Consider the following 17,739-nt stretch of genomic DNA (forward strand, 5'->3'; position numbering starts at 1 on the left):
TTTCTTTTTCTTTTTTTTTTAGCTCGTTTTTACTAACTAACCAATACCAGGCTACCCACACAGCAAGAAGAGCTAATATGGGATAGATGGATAGCCTTTAGATACACTTGGCGGTTTCATTAAGTAGGAGAAAAAGAGGAAAGGTATTGAGCGGTGTCAGGAGCAGCATGCAAGGGGTGAACACGGGGCTTGGTAACACTGCCGCTCGCCGCTGTGTTTGGACTCCACACAAACTTTGGCCTCATCGGCGTAAAGTGGGGAAAAAGCACCAGATTTTTTGTGCACCTGGGTTTTTTCTCCGTAAAGTGGAGGAAATCACGGCGGAGGAAGAGGAGGAGAGAAAGAAGTGTTCACTTGCTTTCTGCCTTGAACTCTGAAGGGGATTTGGAGGGAAAGGGAGCGCGGGAGGAAGGATTAGCAGTCCGGCAGGGAAATAGGATCTGTCTGCCTGTCTGTCTGTCTGTCCCACCCCAAGTTCCCAAATAGTAGTAGTAGTAGTAGTAGTAGTAGTAGTAGTAGTAGTAGTAGTAGTAGTAGTTTGTAGTATAATAGCAGCAATAGTCGCGCGCAGTACCAGCGGTAGGTCAACATTCCCACAACTACACTGCTTTGCTAACCTTTCACTGCATCGCTCATGGTAATGTTTGTGCAGTGACGATTTCTGGGTACATTCTACGTTTGTTCAGCCTTCGTCTTGGGAAAGTATTCAGTACCGTTAATGTTAATAGCTGTGTATCATTCCATTCCTGTATTTGGATAAGGCTGTGGACTCCGGTTAGCTTAGGAAAGGCCAGTGGTGAATCTAGACACACAATTTCATGGTTACAAAATAGCGTTTCGATTCTTCAAATCATATACACATTTAAGCATACTATGACTAGCTATAGCATATACATCAGCTTTACTTTTGATTTATCTGTTACATAAGCCGTCTCTAACTTTCCTCGCTTTATCTCTGCTTAATTTGTACTTCTCTAACTTCTCATGATTAAGCTATTATATGATTAGAATCTGAAGAGACCAATCAGAACTCTTGTACTCACTTTTATTTTGCTACCCGTCTATGATTTCAACTGCTTTACAAGGGCTGCATTAAGCCACATTCAAAGTCACCTACATAACATAACCATTGAAACCTCGCTATTCACTCATTCTTTCAAGAAGGGGACGGAATACAGAAGGGGGAGAATTAAGCCCTTTTCTTCTGTTTTCTTAGCTCCTGCCAGTCTCCATTACAATGAAAAATATAATCAAATAAAAATAAAAGTGCAGCACTATCATGCAATACCGCTTGATTAGCTCTCGTTTATTTATTTGTTTATTTAGTTATCATTCAATTCATCATGACTATCGTACGTACGTAAGTTCAGGATGTTATGTATTATTTATGTCATCAGGCACAGCGGGAGTGAACTCGAAATATCGCCAAATATCATGATTGTATTAAACGTTTGGATGCGTGAATATTTAATGCACACAAACATACTGAAAACTATTTACAACTTCTAGATTTTAATTCAATTTCCTTTGCTTCGTATTCAATTACCAGTGTGTGTGTGTGTGTGTGTGTGTGTGTGTGTGTGTGTGTGTGTGTGTGTGTGTGTGTGTGTGTGTGTGTGTGTGTGTGTGTGTGTGTGTGTGTGTGTGTGTGAGAGAGAGAGAGAGAGAGAGGGAGAGAGAGAGAGAGAGAGAGAGAGAGAGAGAGAGAGAGAGAGAGAGAGAGAGAGAGAGAGAGAGAGAGAGAGAGAGAGAGAGAGAGAGAGAGAGAATCCTTCCATTATATTATTACTTAATTCCTTAGTGAATCCAAGACATATCCATATTTTTCTTGCTGTTAAAAGAAATTCAACAAGAAACATGATTGCTGTGTGTGTGTGTGTGTGTGTGTGTGTGTGTGTGTGTGTGTGTGTGTGTGTGTGTGTGTGTGTGTGTGTGTATATATATATATATATATACATATATATATATATATACATGTATATACATATATATATACATTATATATATATATATATATATATATATATATATATATATATATATATATATATATATATATATATACTATATATATATATATATATATATATATATATATATATATATATATATATATATATATATATATATATATATATATATATATATATATATATATATATATATACTCGTATATATATATATATATAAAAACCACACACACACATACACACATACACACACACACTCAAACAGACAAGCATGTTTCTTGATATATATATATATATATATATATATATATATATATATATATATATATATATATATATATATATATATATATATATATATATATATATAAATGAAGAGAGAGAGAGAGAGAGAGAGAGAGAGAGAGAGAGAGAGAGAGAGAGAGAGAGAGAGAGAGAGAGAGAGAGAGAGAGAGAGAGAGAGAGAGAGAGAGAGAGAGATTTCGTACATGCCAATTATATTTTGTAAATATTTCGTTACACCCATCCCATGGCCATGAAGAAGCAGAAAGATTCAACAAATGAAAAAAAAAAATAGTTGCCCCGTTGCAAAGATTTCCCCCACACCCCCGTTACTAAAACACCACACAGCTGATCCTTTCCCCCACGCGGCCTTATCCCATCCTCATCCCGCCCGCCAGGCTACCTCACACAGCCTCCCTGCCCCACAGCCCCGCCTCAGCCCGCCCACCTAAGCGCCAGATGAATCAAGGCAACCAAGGCATATTTCACCAACAAAATGCCTAACACAGGAATGAATTTCGCTCAGTCACAGCTGGAGAAATATGGATGGAGTGAAGGTAAGGAGGGTCTGTGTATATTGTTGCTTGTTTAGTGAGTTTACAGGCTTTCATTACCCGAAAGAAAGGTGCTCTGTAAAGTCACCGTGACTGCATGCTGAATACCGTGGTATGATTTGTGTGTAACAGTATAAGTAAATAAGTACACAACACACACACACACACACACACACACACACACACACACGAATATGCTAGCACATTTATAATCTTAAATAAAATAATTTCCTGTGTAGAAGTAGTAATTAATATGAATATCAAATAATAAAAAAAAACTTTTCCTCTCCCCAAACTTCTCTTCCATTTTACTTAAGACTGTGGTGCATAACATTTATAATTATATAAAAGATATAAATATGATATAGATCACGACATAATTTTCAGTTACACATAAGTCATATTACATATCATAATGTAACTTTTACTACATTTTATCTAGCTGTATTATACGCAGGTTAGTTTGAAGTTGATACTGTGTTTACTTTAATTAGCATCTTACAAGTGTTACCCTGTTAGCTTCGACTTATTTTTTCCTGGATGAATGTAAGAAAAAGCATGCTTGACTTACCCAGAGATTTAGGTGCTTCATGGTAGCGTTCTTGTAATTCATTGGTCCACTCTGGTCCTCTGGTGTGGCCTGCAGCAGCCGTGGTCATGTGCTGCTGCTGCTGCTGCTGCTGCTGCTTGTGTTAAGTCTGTGGAGGATGGATGATTGTTTGATTGTTCTCTTCACCATAATATGCTGGGTAAATTTAAATGTATATATATATTTTTTTTTTAATTCACTGATAAATTACTAGATTTTATGGAATAAATTTCAGTCTGAAATTAGTAATGATACAAAATAAATGTGGAGATTGTCCAGCAGGGCCTCCTCAGTCTGGCACCAAGTTTACACATCATTAGAAGTGGGAGATTATAATGCTTGGTGAGGTTAAAGTGCACCTAGTGTCCAGCTATAGCTAACTTCCAGCTGAAGAATCATTTTACTAAATAAATATGTAAGTAGTTTGTATATTCTATTTTTTCCTATATATAAGACTGTCATTAGAAGACATTCTGTCCCAGTGTAGGTAACCAAGATAAAGCATTTAATTTTGTCCACTTGTAAATCATGAAGAGAATATTATTGATAGAATATTAATTTTGAGCTATGATGTGAATATTTTATGGCTTGTTTTTTTTTTTTTTTTTTTTTTTATTCCCAGGTAAAGGGTTGGGTCGGGAGGAGGGAGGCATCACCGAGGCTATCAAGCCCAAGCTGAAGTTTAACAGTACAGGCCTGGGCTATGACATGGGTGAGCAGTTCAAGTTCCACTGGTGGGACCACGTGTTCAACAAGGCAGCCGACAGTATTACAGTCAAAAAAAATCAGGTGGGACTCTTCACCATCACCATTATTTTACTTTACATCCTTATTTTCCCTTATGGGGTTGAATGGTGATGTGTTTGGAGCAAAAACTTTGCTCTCCACGATGCCCTTCTCTGGTGGGGGAGTAGGTGTGATTTCAGGGTGACATCCCCCAAGGGGCTGCCAACCAAGGCACTCAAGCCCTGTTGGAGTTTATTTATATTCCAACAAAATAATGATAAAATGTTGATGAGGTGTTTACTTTGAATTCAAACCTAAGAAGCCATCTCAAACGGTGGATTAATTAGCAAGGATCCAGGGTCAAGTAGGAGCCAAAGCCCTAGACCTGAGTGTTTATAGACATGCACCAAACACTCAAGGATTCCTCAGTTACAAACAAGATCTCCAGTACAGCAACCAACCGCTTCACTTTAGCCTACTCTCTACCCACACAGACAACTTGGCTAAGTATCCTAATTAGTCTCAGGCCTATGTACTTGTAGTTAGTGTTATCATAGGTCTGCATGCCCTAAGGTAAATACCATACATATAACCAGGGCTTGGTACCACATGTTGATGCCAACTTACCAGAGCCCTCTCCAAAGCTAATTAAATCAGGTGAAGATTTTCACAATTTTTCTTTCATGCATTCATCTTTTATCAGCCAGTGGCATCTTTCCTTTCTGTGGTTGCAGTTAACTCTTCATATACCTTAATTTAATTGTTCTTACTCCAGCTATGGATAGGCCTTGAGTCATATTGTTTCTCAGGTCATCATGTCCAATTACAAAAGAGAAATAGCAATTCTTTTACAGGGATTTTGGCAATACACAGTTGTACTGTTACTGTACTCATATTCATATATCTTTGCTCATGTAACTGGCCTCTTCTCTACAGAATGGTTCTGTAGAGGTCAAACTTAAAGAAAGCTTGGAGATGAGCACCAAGAGGCCATCAACAAACAGCACCAAGTCCAAGTTTTATGGAGGCTTTGTGAAGGTGAGTACACTGCAGTGAATGTGATGGCCTCCCTGGAGCATCACGGAAGCACTGACATATTGTTCAGAGGCACTCTTATGTTGGATCAAACCTGTCAGGACTCTCATGATGGCTTGCTTTTCTTATACATTAGCAGTCAGCCCATAAATTATCACCAAGGTGCAAGTGATTTTTAGTTGGCCTTGACTGTCTTGACACTACATAAAGTGTATTTTTTTTCCTTATTAGCCATTATGTAGTATATGGAGATGGAATGTTGAGACTGCTTCATTAGTTTAGTGCATGAGTCCTTGCAATGCAAGTTCACTTGCATACTAAACACAATATGATCCTTTTCTTATAAAGAATATTCAGATATTCTGAATATCCAAGGAAACCAAAGAAATTAACATGTTTACTTGACTCAGTATAATTCTTTCTTATAATAATTAGTTTAGTGCATGAGTCCTTGCAATGCAAGTTCACTTGCATACTAAACACAATATGATCCTTTCCTTATAAAGAATATTCAGATATTCTGAATATCCAAAGAAACCAAAAAAATTAACATGTTCACTTGACTCAGTATAATTCTTTCTTTGAGAAAAAATATCCACATGAATTTCCTAAATATATAAAGTAAAAATGAAATACAATATTTTACTACAACAGGCAGCATGAATCACAGAGGCATTGGCTCATTCTTCTCCCTGCACCTTCAGGGAGGAACTCTGGTGGGACAATCTGAAACACCTAAATCAGACAGCAGTGAGGAGGAGGAGGAACAAGAGGACAAATCTCTAAGGCTGTCAGATGAGCAGCTGTTCAAGCTTTGTAAAGGACGCACTGCTCACAAGTAAGAACTACTACAATTGAAATTATCATGTAGAGATCTTTACACACTGTATGGAGTATAACATTTAATAAAAACAAAAGGTAATCCATTAAAACTCAGAATAATTCCAAGTTCCATAGAAACCATTAATGCATTTATAGGTGATGTAACATGAAATGCCAGTTTTTAAGCCCCCTTGTTTAGATGCATTGTATTGCTGACAAGGCATTACCTCATGTTCCTTCCTTCAGGGGAGCTCGCCACGGACTGAACATGACAGCCAAGCTTGCCCGAGTGAGGGAGCAAGAACTGCTGCTGCTGCAGGAGTGGGGTACAGCAGATCCACAAATGCAACAAGACAAAGAAGAAGTGCAGACAAAGAAGAAGAAAAAGAAATCCAACAAGAACAAAGATGTGCAAGACATAACTCATGCTGACAGATCAGAACCAAAGAACTGTGTTGAACATACAAAGAAACAGAAAAGTAAAAGAAAGAAAGATGAAGGAAAGGATGAGTGTGTATCAGTAGAGGACAAACAAGAGGCTTATGAATCAAATCCATTAAAAAAGAAAAAGAAAAAACACAAGACTGAAGTGACTGATTCATGCATTGCCGAAGTCTGTGTCACCACCACAAAACAAAAGAAAAAAAAGAAAAAGAAAAAAGAATGTAATGAGTAACTAGTTTGCCATACATTTTAAGAAAAATGTCTTTTCCTTTAAATTAAATGGTCTAAAACCTAACCTTATATTTTCCTGATATTCCACCAACCTATTAAGTATTTTTCATTATCTGTATGTGGGGTAGAAATCAGACAACTGAAGTCATGTGGTGCTATGGCAAGGGAACAAGGAGGTAATGTAAAGGTATAGTAAAGACCTTATGACTACTAAAGTTTTTTGTTCACTGATGAAGTTGCAATACTGTCACTCGTCTTTCTAGTATCTGTACATTTGTACAAAGTGATTAGAATTTGAAACGAATGCCACTGCTGTTTGTACTGATGTCTGGGAAAAGATGTACAGATTACAAAAAAAAATTTTTGTAAGGATGAAAGACCTTAGTGGGGAATTGAAAGTAAAGGGAATTGTTGCTGAGTTTGAGGCAAGCATTTGGAATGCAATTCCCATAATCCTGCCAGATGTTATAACTCAAGGATGCAGCTTTCATTGGGGGTAGGCAGTGTGGCAGATAATTAAAGAATTAGGCCTAAAAGTACCTTACACAAATGATACTGGAACACATAAATATCTCAGGAAAGCCCTGGCATTACCTTACATCCCTACAGAGAATAATGAAGAACTTTTCATAAGATTTTACAGAAATGCAAACAGCTCTCGGGCCCTCCTAAGTCTTCTAGACTACATAAAAACACCTGGATCAGTTCTAACATTTGGCCTCCCAGTGCATGATGCATATTCAGTAGAAGCATCCATACAAATAACAATTTGGAAGATCAGCACAGGAAGGCATGCAAAGGACAACTCAGCTTTTACTTTCTCATAAAATAACTCGGTGACAAGGCCAAACTAGTAACTTTACAAGTGTGTCTCCTCTCAGATGGGAAGGCACTAAGAAGATAATTTATCAAATACACAAGACATCATGGTCAACTTTTCAAACTCTGGTGGGAGTACAACACAGCTGAGAGGTCTGCAGGAAGTCTACTGAGAGTATGTTCCTACCATACTGCAGTGTGCACTTGATCAAAAGTAAGTAATTTTTATAGTCAATGCAATTTTCATGTTTTAGTACACAGGTATGTTTCTCTAACTTTTGGTTTTAACAAGTGACTGCAGTTTAGTGTACTGTGTAAATGTGCATTGTATGCCTGAAGGGAATAGATTAAATTTATATTGTAATTTCTTTGTGAACACACATTGGGCCGAGTTGGTATGCAGTGGTCCGACTTGGTCCTGGACCAAGTTGGCCAGCATTCTATAAAAAATGGTATTATTAATTCATTTTAAGATATACTGAACCACTTTCATGATAAAAACACATATTACTTAACTAGGAAAATCTTTATAACACGTCTGTGTCACTTACAACAATGAAATTTACATAATCATGTAGGATAAACTAAGGCCATGCCATGGAGGTAAAAATGTTTGAGGGGACATGTCTAATGTGGCTGCAATAGCTCCAGGAATGTGCTGCGTCTCAACTTTTTCTAAGTCCAGTGAGCTCCGCCACACTCAAAAGTAAAAAATACACCAACTTTCAATTGTTTATAGCTGGGATTTGTGGATACCAGGGTAACAGGATTTTTACTACTGTGTCTATAGACTCTCTGTCCAATCACACCCCACCACCTCTAAATACCACCAATCATGAGTTTTCATGGCAGAATAACTTGTGTCTTCACCTGTTTTCGAGACACTGAGAAGGTAGACATAGAGATTCATCGCCATTGGTAACATAGCCAGCGTGGAAGGGGTAATTATCACACCAACCACAGCCCCATCCCCACAATTAGGATAGGTTAGGATAGTGTCGTTATGGGGATCCAGGTTAGGTTAGAATAGTGTCCTTAGGGAGGATAGGGGAATTTCCCTAGATTTTTCAAAGTCCCCATATCATTCGTATATGCTTCCCCCTGCCAAAAAAAAAAAAAAAAAAACCCGATTCCCCACAGACCCCCAAGGTTGCTTGAGGGGTTGGGGGGTGTGGGTAGAGGATGGGGGCACGGACTTGTTATAAAGAATTACCCTTAACTATACCAGCCACTGAGTAATTATAGCAGGAAACAAACAGCGAAACTTTAGCGTTACGCTTCATTTAACAACTCAAGCAGGCCGTAGGTGAGGCTATCATATGTAGCCTTATTTCTCTAATTTCCATCACATTTAGCCACATTTGAGCACTCTCCATTACCCTGACACTGTACTTACCCCATCAGCCTCCTCAGAATTCCCTGACACTCTCCACTGTTCCCTAAAAATCTAAAAATGTGGCACTAATTTAACAAACACCTTTGAATTTCGCCACTCGTGATGTAAATAAACCACGGCTTAAGTCCAGCGCTGCCAGACTGTTTTGGCCATATTATCGTACTACAAAGGTTGAAATTATTGTACTTCTGGTAAAACTGTCGTACATGTGTAATTATTCCAAATATTATGCAAAACTGCCACTTTCCAAATACAGCAGAATTTAGGTTATATATATATATATATATATATATATATATATATATATATATATATATATATATATATATATATATATATATAGAGAGAGAGAGAGAGAGAGAGAGAGAGAGAGAGAGAGAGAGAGAGAGAGAGAGAGAGAGAGAGAGAGAGAGAGAGAGAGAGAGAGAGAGAGAGAGAGAGAGAGAGAGAGAGAGAGAGAGAGAGAGAGAGAATATATGTATAGAGAGAGAGAGAGAGAGAGAGAGAGAGAGAGAGAGAGAGAGAGAGAGAGAGAGAGAGAGAGAGAGAGATAAATATATATATATATATATATATATATATATATATATATATATATATATATATATATATATATATATATATATATATATATATATATATATATATATATATATATATATATATATATATACCAGATCTGATTGTTTAATAGACTGTGTGGCTTGAATTACTTGTGGTTATAACAAAGTTTAACAGTTTGAATAGTCCTCATAATGCCCAGGCTGCATGTTTGTCCACTATTCATACAATAGTAATATTTTCACCTTGTAAGGACGAACGTAGTCGTGTTTAGTGAAAGGTTGCATATTACTAAAGTAAAATTTTTCGGGTAAGAAATTAAAAATGAAAATAATATAAAAAAAATTAAAATTGAAATTTTGTTTGCTATGTACTAATATATTTAAATGACAGTACTTAATGAAGTCATTCTCAGCTAGAAGGCATAGATGACCTTCATGGGGCTGCAAACACATTACCGACAGGAATTGGTCCTGATGTCCATTGGTCACTGATGTATACACACACACTATCTAGGCTCGTCTATATGGCGCCCTGTTACCTTCCCTTCAACCCTCGACATTAAACCTTCATTACTTGGTGCAGCCCATACACCTTTGTGTTTCTCTGAAGCCTCACTCACCTGCTCCCCAAGAGTCCTGCAAGGGAAGCCTCCACCTCTTCCCATCCAAACATTCCTCCCTTACTTGTTAAAGGGTCACTTCTCAGCACGTCCACACTCGGGCTCTTACCTTACCCTTCCACTTAACTGGTTTTAAGTTAAGGCATGTCCATCCTGCCAACTGTGGTACTATTACTGAGTGATGATGAGGCTTATAATAATCAAGAGGAATAAATGAATAAATAAATGACATTCTTGCTCTAAGCTAATGTTTTCATATCTGCGTGAAAGCCCAGCAACTACAATGGTGCAAAAAGTTTTATTGAATATTTTACAAAAGTGTGACCACTCCACACAGTGTTATCTGTATGAATTGGAACTTTCCATCTTACATTTGCTGCTCTCACCTCACAAAATACTTCACAACAAAACGGTTTACTTTCATCACATTTTCTTTAAATTATGACTAATATTCTGCTTCATAGGTGTAGTAATTTTGAGTGTAGGAAGAATCTTCATAACCTCCATAGTCATCTTCTTCCTCTTCCTCCTCCTCCTCCTCCTCCTCCTCTTCTTCTTCTTCTTCCTCTTCCTCTTCAGTACTACTGTTTGCTGCCTCACTGGCAGAGTCATAAAAGCCAGAATCTTCACTTTCACTTCCAACAGCAGTGAGTGCTACATTTTCATCAACAAACTGATGGAGGAAATTCTTCATGATATCAGCTTTAATTGTGTAATTTTTCTGTTGGAGGAAAAAATTTATTAGTTAAATAAATAAAAGAGGATGTATGTGTTATATATCAAGCAAATCTAAGCAATCTATTTCATGAGCTTTCTTACTGTACTGGTGTTGAGCAGCAAGACTTATGCAGTACATGGAAAATATTCACTTAAGACTGACATGCCACAGTCCCACCTTTCCTGCCTGCTGCCACACAGGAACGTGTGGACTCCCTGTAATCATCTCCTGTGGTACTGTGAATTCAGTAGAACATTTGCGGCACTGGAGTTTCATTTGTGTGGCGCCTCCAACACACTGACATTTCTGACATTCAGGTGCAGAAGTGCTCACAGCAACTCTTTGACTCAACACTCTTAGGAACTTCCTTGCAAGAACCTGCAATAAAATAAATAAACATAACATTTACAGCCCTGGAATACAAAATGGCTGTCAGTTCAGAAAGAAGTAGTGGCAACTCATCTCATTTTCTGTTTTTCATATTCTCTAGCAGGAATACATACATAAATGTAATACATTACCATTATTTTATCTTTTTAATACCTTGCCTTGTTTATTCCCTCAGGATGTGACAGAGGATATTTCTGGTCTCTTGCATTAAGCACACCCAAATTTACTCATTTACTCACATTTTGCCACACAAGGGTAGGACTGCTAGCCTTCCTCTCCTCCTAAGAAACCGGTGACAATTCCTCAGCCTGTCCTGAACCTATAACTGCTTGGTCACTGATATTCTTGTAGGCATCTAGCAATGACTGATATTGTGTTAGAGCTTCATACCAGATAGAAAAACCTGGCTGCTAAAATTTACAACTACAATGAAAGATCACTCTTGACTCAGCATACAGTGACCCTTTCTGCAGTGTTCATGAATTCAGTCAACAACACACATGCATGACTATTTAAGAATGCTGAACTTACCTCCTTAGTGGGGAGCCACTTGTTCATGTTAAACACTGAGCCCCCTGAGGCCTGGGCTGCCACCACACAGGACCCTTCAGGCTCTTGGAGGGCAGCACGCAGCTTCTCTGTTCCTGAGAACTTCTTGATGTCTTGTGAATGGATATAAAAATCACACATTACTGCAAACACTTGATATATGTCTGCTAATCCTACTCTTCTTAATATTAACTGATAATTACATTGTTTTAAAATTCTGATACTCACTGTATTCACAGATAGAGGGCAAGATTTTAATGATGGTGTTGAAAGCTCCTCCCCTGTCTTTTTTATTCTTACCATATGTGACAAATAAACAGAAATGGTCTTTCAGGGAAATTGCATATACTGGTAACAAATAATGGTCTTTCACTTATTTTTAATAGGATTTTAAAAAGACTCATTGTTCAATAAATAAATGTTATGGATAAATGTAAAGTTAATAGGGAAGGGAGTGAAGGGAAAATGAGTCATTCAAGTCATCCAAGGAACCCTGATTTGGTATACTAATGTAATTTACCCTTGTCACAAACTAAAGGGTCTTTTCCAAGATCAGGGGCACAAAGATGAAAATCTAAACCTTTAAATGGTAAATTCTTACCTCTGACAGTATAACCAAATTTGCTATCAAACCCTAGCAGTTTTCTGGCCATGACCTCACTCCTCTTAGCATCTGGCCCAGCCATAGTGACTTTGTGCTTTGTGACAAGGTGGAATGTAACATCATTTTCTTGGAGTGCCTGGTGCACCACCTCCCCTGCATCACACGGCCGACACGACAGCTGGACAATGGTGCGGGACACTCCAGGACGCCACCTGTGTGGGACACCACTCCTCTGGACTCTGATCTGGTTTGCACCATTCATGGATACATGAATGGTGCAATTCACAGAACACAGGACTGACTTGTAAAGTGCTAGTATAGCTGTTGAATGATTGATTTCCAATTATGGAAAATTTTAGAGACATCAGCAAATTGTGAGGTTATACACTGCAATTTTGCAGACTACTGAGTTTTCTTGAATAAAAGATTAAAAGGAGCTAATTCTTAGTCAAAATCTTTCACATATTAATATGAAGAGAGCAATGTATCTGTGTATGTTTAAGTATTGATTCTGGTTCACTGATTTCACAACTGACTTGAGGCTTTTGGCAGCTGAGATAATGGCAGCTGCCCCTCCCTGGTCATCCTTGGGCCCTTGAAGATCCAAGGTGTTGAGATGACCCACCATGTCCTCTTCCTTCATGAAGTGTGTTGGTTGGCTAATGCTGCCTTCTTTCACCGTCAGGAGAGCATAGCGTACATCCTCTGCATGTCAATTATTTATCATCATAACCATGGCTCTAATCATTGCACGGTTTTGAAGGGAGTGGGGAAAGTGGATGAACAGAAATAATTTCTATGAGATTCATAAGAAATAAGAGATCATGAAAAGAAGATGAAAAAGTCTTATGCATAAAGGGAAGAGATACAAAACCTGACTTTCATACAAAAGCATTAAAATCTAAAACCTAAGTACAGTTGTCCATCCAAGAAATATAGAGGAGCTTAAGGTTAATCTGGGCTATAGTAGGTATGGAGACAAGACTGAACAAGCATAGTTTTTGCCATGTATTACAAAGAATATCTCTCCTGTCATGTCTGGGAACTAAAAGGTATCATAAACTAACATACCTATTAGAACCATTATCTAAACAAGCAGTGTGTGTGAGGTGAGTGAATCCTTCAGGAAGACTGACACAGTAAAGCAGATCACACAATGTACGTTATAAAATCCATTCCCATAATGAAATTTCTAAGTGAGATGTCTTCCATTTTAGCTTTATTCCTATTTGTCCTCTAGTCAATAAAAATGATAAGAGAGATAAAAACAAATTAGCACAGAGGGCATTACTTACCACTGCCTGCCTTTCTTATGTAGACCTTGAGGAGCTGAAGGAACTGCTGCAGGCTCTTGCCCTTGTTGCAGTTGGCCAGTTCAATGATAAGTGCAATGTCTGCTGAGCCTTGTGTTTCTCCCTGGAATGTCTTGGACCACTGGCTGGGGACAGGTTTCCCCTCAGGCACTTCACATGATCCACTCAACACTGGGGCTGCAAGGCCTGAACTGCTCCTCTCCTTACCTTAACGGAAAAGCATGAACACTTTTATTGGCTGCACAGTGACAGTCTTTATTAGTGTGACAGTGGGTTTATAAAGTCCTACTGATAGTAAAAGCTGAATTAATCTAATTGTATAAAAATACTGAAAAGATCATGGAAAGGAAATTAAGGAAACTATACTCTTAAATGTTTAGCATACATAAAGGTTACAGAGAGCAGTAAGAAAAAAATGAAATCAACAGTAATTTGGTCATCTGACATATAGTATGGACTCACCTCTCTTGCACTTGTCTGGATATGGAAGTGAAAGTCCCTGAGTAAGACACTGTGTGGCATAAGCTGTTACTGCACCACACACATCATGGCTTGGCTTCCCTCCTGTGCCAGCGTGCTTGTCACTAATGCAGTGTGTGAAGTATGGCAGAGGGTTCACAGAGTAGAAGCACCTGCTGAAGGGACTGTTGCCTTTCAGGAAGAGTGCTGAACACTCATCAACACTCTTCACATCTGCTGACTTAACCTTCACCTGCAGTGCTTGGTTGGCCTGTGCAATAAAGATCACACAAAAAAAGGATAAAATTTTGTAAACAAATATAAGAACAAAAATAACCACTGAAATTTCCAAGGCAGAGAAATGCAGAAGATGCAGATCTTTCCTCACCTGGTAGCACGGTTCGGCCCCAACAGCCCACCTGGTAGCCAACTGTGCTGGGCAGCTGATTGGTTGGCCATCTGGACCTTGACTATCATCAGAGGGCTCATGATTGTAATTTCCAAGTAGACCTGCCAGTCTGCCGAGATAGAGGTAACATCACACATACTGATCATGCAAAAGTTGTTGTTGGAAGAACTTACTGTTTATTCTATTCATCATTTGTTTTCCTTCTGCAATTCATTGCCTTTTTCTTATTTCATCTGCTACTGAAGCATAATTTGGTCTGGAGAGAGAGAGAGAGAGAGAGAGAGAGAGAGAGAGAGAGAGAGAGAGAGAGAGAGAGAGAGAGAGAGAGAGAGAGAGAGAGAGAGAGAGAGAGAGAGAGAGAGAGAGAGAGAGAATAATATATTTCTGAATTTTTCAAAGCCCATTCAGATTCCAGTATCAAACTACATTTAACTCAGTATCACCTCTGAAAAAATACTCTATGGTGTCAGATTTTCACATTTCACTTACAAGTAACCCTAGCAGAATATATATATATATATATATATATATATATATATATATATATATATATATATATATATATATATATATATATATATATATATATATATATATATATATTAGCCTTTTGAATTTTATATATTTTTGCTTCTGCTCCAGCAGTGAGTTCAGTGCTCCTGTAGTCTGTGGGAAATGGGAGAGAGAGGAAGTGACCATGTTTGTTTAATTAATATCAATCTCTGAGACAACTGGAAAGTATACACAGGTAAGCTCTTCTCTCCAAGGTGAAGGCTTAACACGATCAATCAAGACTCATTGTTCTGCAAATTTTTCATCCATTTCACTGACAAATTCTGGAATGGTCTACTTTTTTCTATCTTTCCACCATCTTATGACCTGTATTAATTTAAGAGACAAGGATCAGAATCTCCCTGTACCAGAGTCACCTAAGCTTATGGAACTCTTCCAAGACATATTCTTCATGGAATTAAAATTAAGGAGACTATTTATGATTCCTAAGTCTTAGGAAGCCCACCTAATAAAATAAAGATGGTAAAATTATAAATTTACATCACCAGTGCTAACTCTTTTATTCTTGCAAGAGATAGTTACTTTTACCTGTTTGAAATAACTGTAGAATACTGTGGTCACAAGTAGTCAAATTCATGCATGAGCTTTTCTGAGGTCATAAAACAAGAGGCACAAATTGTGTTTTCACTCACCTGCCAAAGTATTTGTTAGATACAGTGATGAGGCAGCCCTGCAGTGTCTGGTCACAGCTCACCAGCAGACCCCTGACCTTGAGGCTGGTCCACCCTCCAGCTGAGTGCACCTGCAGACAACAGTATCATGCTATTCATGTCAAGCAAACCACTGCCATCCTTTCTTCTTTCTTTCCTCTCTCCTCAATTTAGTTTCTTCTTTCATTCCTCCTCCTCTTGCTACTACTACTAATATTACAACTACTACTACTATTATTACTATTGCTTGGTTAATTCATTCTTGGTTCTTGATCCTCTATAAGAAAAAATAATGTGAAAATCTACAAATTATTTAATTATCATTGGATTTATTCAATGAGGCTTCTATGAGATAAAATCAGTGGGTGTTTATTATTTTGCTATTAATGAATAATCTTTTAGGCTTTACTGAGGAAAGGTTTATGAAGAAAGCAACATGATATATTTCATACATTTTGTGTACAGTATGTGAATCACCCACCCACCCACTAATAATGTAGCTTTGAAGATAAGATGAATGTTCTTAATTCCCTCACACATGCAACAGTGACACACTCCAGCCAAGGTTACCTCATGGTGTGACTGTGACATGTCCACTGAGCCATTCACACCCAAGGCAAAAGTTCCAGAGGGTGTGTGGACTTCAACAGAGGCGAGGCCCACTACCCCTGCCTCTGTCTGGTACACACCAACCACCGAGAAGTCCCCACCAACAAAGTCCCGGGTCAGCAGATAAGAGCAGGGACCCAGAAACTGGTAGTGGTGCAGGTCAAAGGTGGTGATGTGTTGGCCTGAGGGAAGTGAAATAACCTAGAATCCTAAGCTTACTAAAATCATTGTTTAGCAACTGATGACCAAAGACCTGTGTGTCTCACGGTCTCTTTTGACAGACCCGGGCCCTACTCAAAAAAGAAAAGGTAGTTTATTGAGTTTCCATTAAAGAATAATATTTTCAGCAGCATTAGATATTTCCCACACATGCAAAGAGGCATCAGTGAGGTGAGCACAGGAACCTAAAACAATAGGAGGATTAAAAGATAATAACTCATAAGAAATAAATTAAATATCAGACACAAAATGATGCTCCTATGTAATTTTTTTTTGTAAGTTTTCATTTGCATTTTGTTATTAAAGCATTCTCTTTCCAAGTATATTAACATTTCAACATTGAATTATAAATCAAATTACAAAATAGCATAGCTTCAGACTTCAGCATAAATTTCCCCTGAAAGCAAGTGACTCAGCTCACCTATGATTGAGGCAGTTGCAGTGAATGGAGGGAGCAGGGAGCCAGGCAGCCACTGTGTTCCCCAAGAGCTGGAAGTCATGTCCACACCTTCTTGCAGTATTCTGTGAGCCTCACTCACACCACTCTGAGGTGATAAGTTCAGCATAAGTCTTTGTCTCATGGCTACATTAGGATCACAGTGACCATTCACTGCAACTACATGATATGAATCCCAAGGAAAGATAAATATAAAGATGATTGTGCAATCAGACTGAGGTTGATGTCCACAATATGCCACACTTCCATTCCCTGCCTCCCTCACCACTACTAGCACACTGCACAAAGCAACCACAGTAAATTGTTCTCTGAGCCTCACCTGGCCTGTCAGGGAATGCCAGTGTGGGGTGTGCAGGAAGGAAGGCCACATCACAGGCAGGTGCTGGTTGTAAATCACACGGCCTCTCACCTCCGGCTCAAAGACGTATGCTCTTGAAAGGTCAAGCAAAAGAACAGAGAAGCATAATGATTATTTGAATCAAATGCAATGTAAGAACTTCTGCTTAGGTGATATGATGAGGCAGTCATTAGAATTAAGAATCCATGAATACTTGGGTGAAGATGGTTACATCAGCCATTGGGAAGAGTAACCCGAGAGTCATACTGGTGAAATTTTCAATAGCATATATTAACTTTAAATTGGAACATAACAGACTAATATTCCATGGTACCTGGCAAAAACAAATTATGTATTTTGAACTCTTCTTTGATGCATTCCTATATATGATGTGCAAATTT

At 38.2% G+C, this 17,739-nt stretch overlaps 3 protein-coding genes across 11 annotated transcripts in view; 1 reads left to right on the forward strand and 2 right to left on the reverse strand.

The window, feature by feature from the left end:
* LOC135110413 (uncharacterized) overlaps positions 1–9,119 on the reverse strand; it is a 123,475-nt gene extending 114,356 nt beyond the window's left edge. For all 5 annotated transcript variants that reach the window (XR_010273253.1, XM_064022712.1, XM_064022711.1 and 2 more), the window contains exons 1-2: positions 8,869–9,119; positions 3,378–3,504 (exon numbers count right to left, since the gene is read on the reverse strand). Coding sequence is in view for 2 of the 5 variants with exons in the window: in XM_064022712.1 (XP_063878782.1) it covers positions 3,378–3,465 (88 nt within the window). In the remaining 3 variants the exon portion in view is untranslated. The remainder of the gene's footprint in view (positions 1–3,377; positions 3,505–8,868) is intronic.
* Positions 2,594–6,717, forward strand: LOC135110412 (G patch domain-containing protein 4-like). 2 transcript variants are annotated; one of them, XM_064022710.1, is made up of 6 exons: positions 2,601–2,809; positions 3,678–3,810; positions 4,018–4,184; positions 5,058–5,159; positions 5,861–5,994; positions 6,225–6,717. In XM_064022710.1, exons 3-6 carry the CDS (start codon positions 4,104–4,106, stop codon positions 6,652–6,654), a joined length of 747 nt encoding a protein of 248 aa, XP_063878780.1. In that variant the 5' UTR covers positions 2,601–2,809; positions 3,678–3,810; positions 4,018–4,103; the 3' UTR covers positions 6,655–6,717. The 2 variants fall into 2 exon arrangements, with proteins under 2 accessions (XP_063878779.1, XP_063878780.1); XM_064022709.1 differs by lacking the exon at positions 3,678–3,810 and having other exon boundaries at positions 2,594–2,809.
* Positions 9,120–10,330: 1,211 nt separating the features above from the next.
* LOC135110415 (uncharacterized) overlaps positions 10,331–17,739 on the reverse strand; it is a 44,745-nt gene continuing 37,336 nt past the window's right edge. For all 4 annotated transcript variants that reach the window (XM_064022717.1, XM_064022716.1, XM_064022719.1 and 1 more), the window contains 12 exons: positions 17,321–17,432; positions 16,966–17,089; positions 16,287–16,507; positions 15,699–15,808; positions 14,473–14,602; positions 14,088–14,355; positions 13,608–13,832; positions 12,849–13,017; positions 12,310–12,524; positions 11,691–11,821; positions 10,947–11,147; positions 10,331–10,772 (listed from right to left, as the gene is read on the reverse strand). In XM_064022717.1, coding sequence (XP_063878787.1) covers positions 10,497–10,772; positions 10,947–11,147; positions 11,691–11,821; positions 12,310–12,524; positions 12,849–13,017; positions 13,608–13,832; positions 14,088–14,355; positions 14,473–14,602; positions 15,699–15,808; positions 16,287–16,507; positions 16,966–17,089; positions 17,321–17,432 — 2,182 coding nt within the window. In that variant the 3' untranslated portion in view covers positions 10,331–10,496. The remainder of the gene's footprint in view (positions 10,773–10,946; positions 11,148–11,690; positions 11,822–12,309; positions 12,525–12,848; positions 13,018–13,607; positions 13,833–14,087; positions 14,356–14,472; positions 14,603–15,698; positions 15,809–16,286; positions 16,508–16,965; positions 17,090–17,320; positions 17,433–17,739) is intronic.

Source organism: Scylla paramamosain, chromosome 20, assembly GCF_035594125.1.
Source record: "Scylla paramamosain isolate STU-SP2022 chromosome 20, ASM3559412v1, whole genome shotgun sequence".
NCBI classification, from domain to species: Eukaryota; Metazoa; Arthropoda; class Malacostraca; order Decapoda; family Portunidae; genus Scylla; species Scylla paramamosain.

Excerpts from the sequence above, each read along its gene's own strand:
- LOC135110412 (XM_064022709.1), top strand. The coding sequence starts at position 2,749 with ATGCCTAACACAGGAATGAATTTCGCTCAGTCACAGCTGGAGAAATAT. Across the intron at positions 4,185-5,057 it reads TTACAGTCAAAAAAAATCAG|AATGGTTCTGTAGAGGTCAA; the intron begins GTGGGACTCTTC and ends TCTTCTCTACAG. Across the intron at positions 5,995-6,224 it reads AAAGGACGCACTGCTCACAA|GGGAGCTCGCCACGGACTGA; the intron begins GTAAGAACTACT and ends TCCTTCCTTCAG.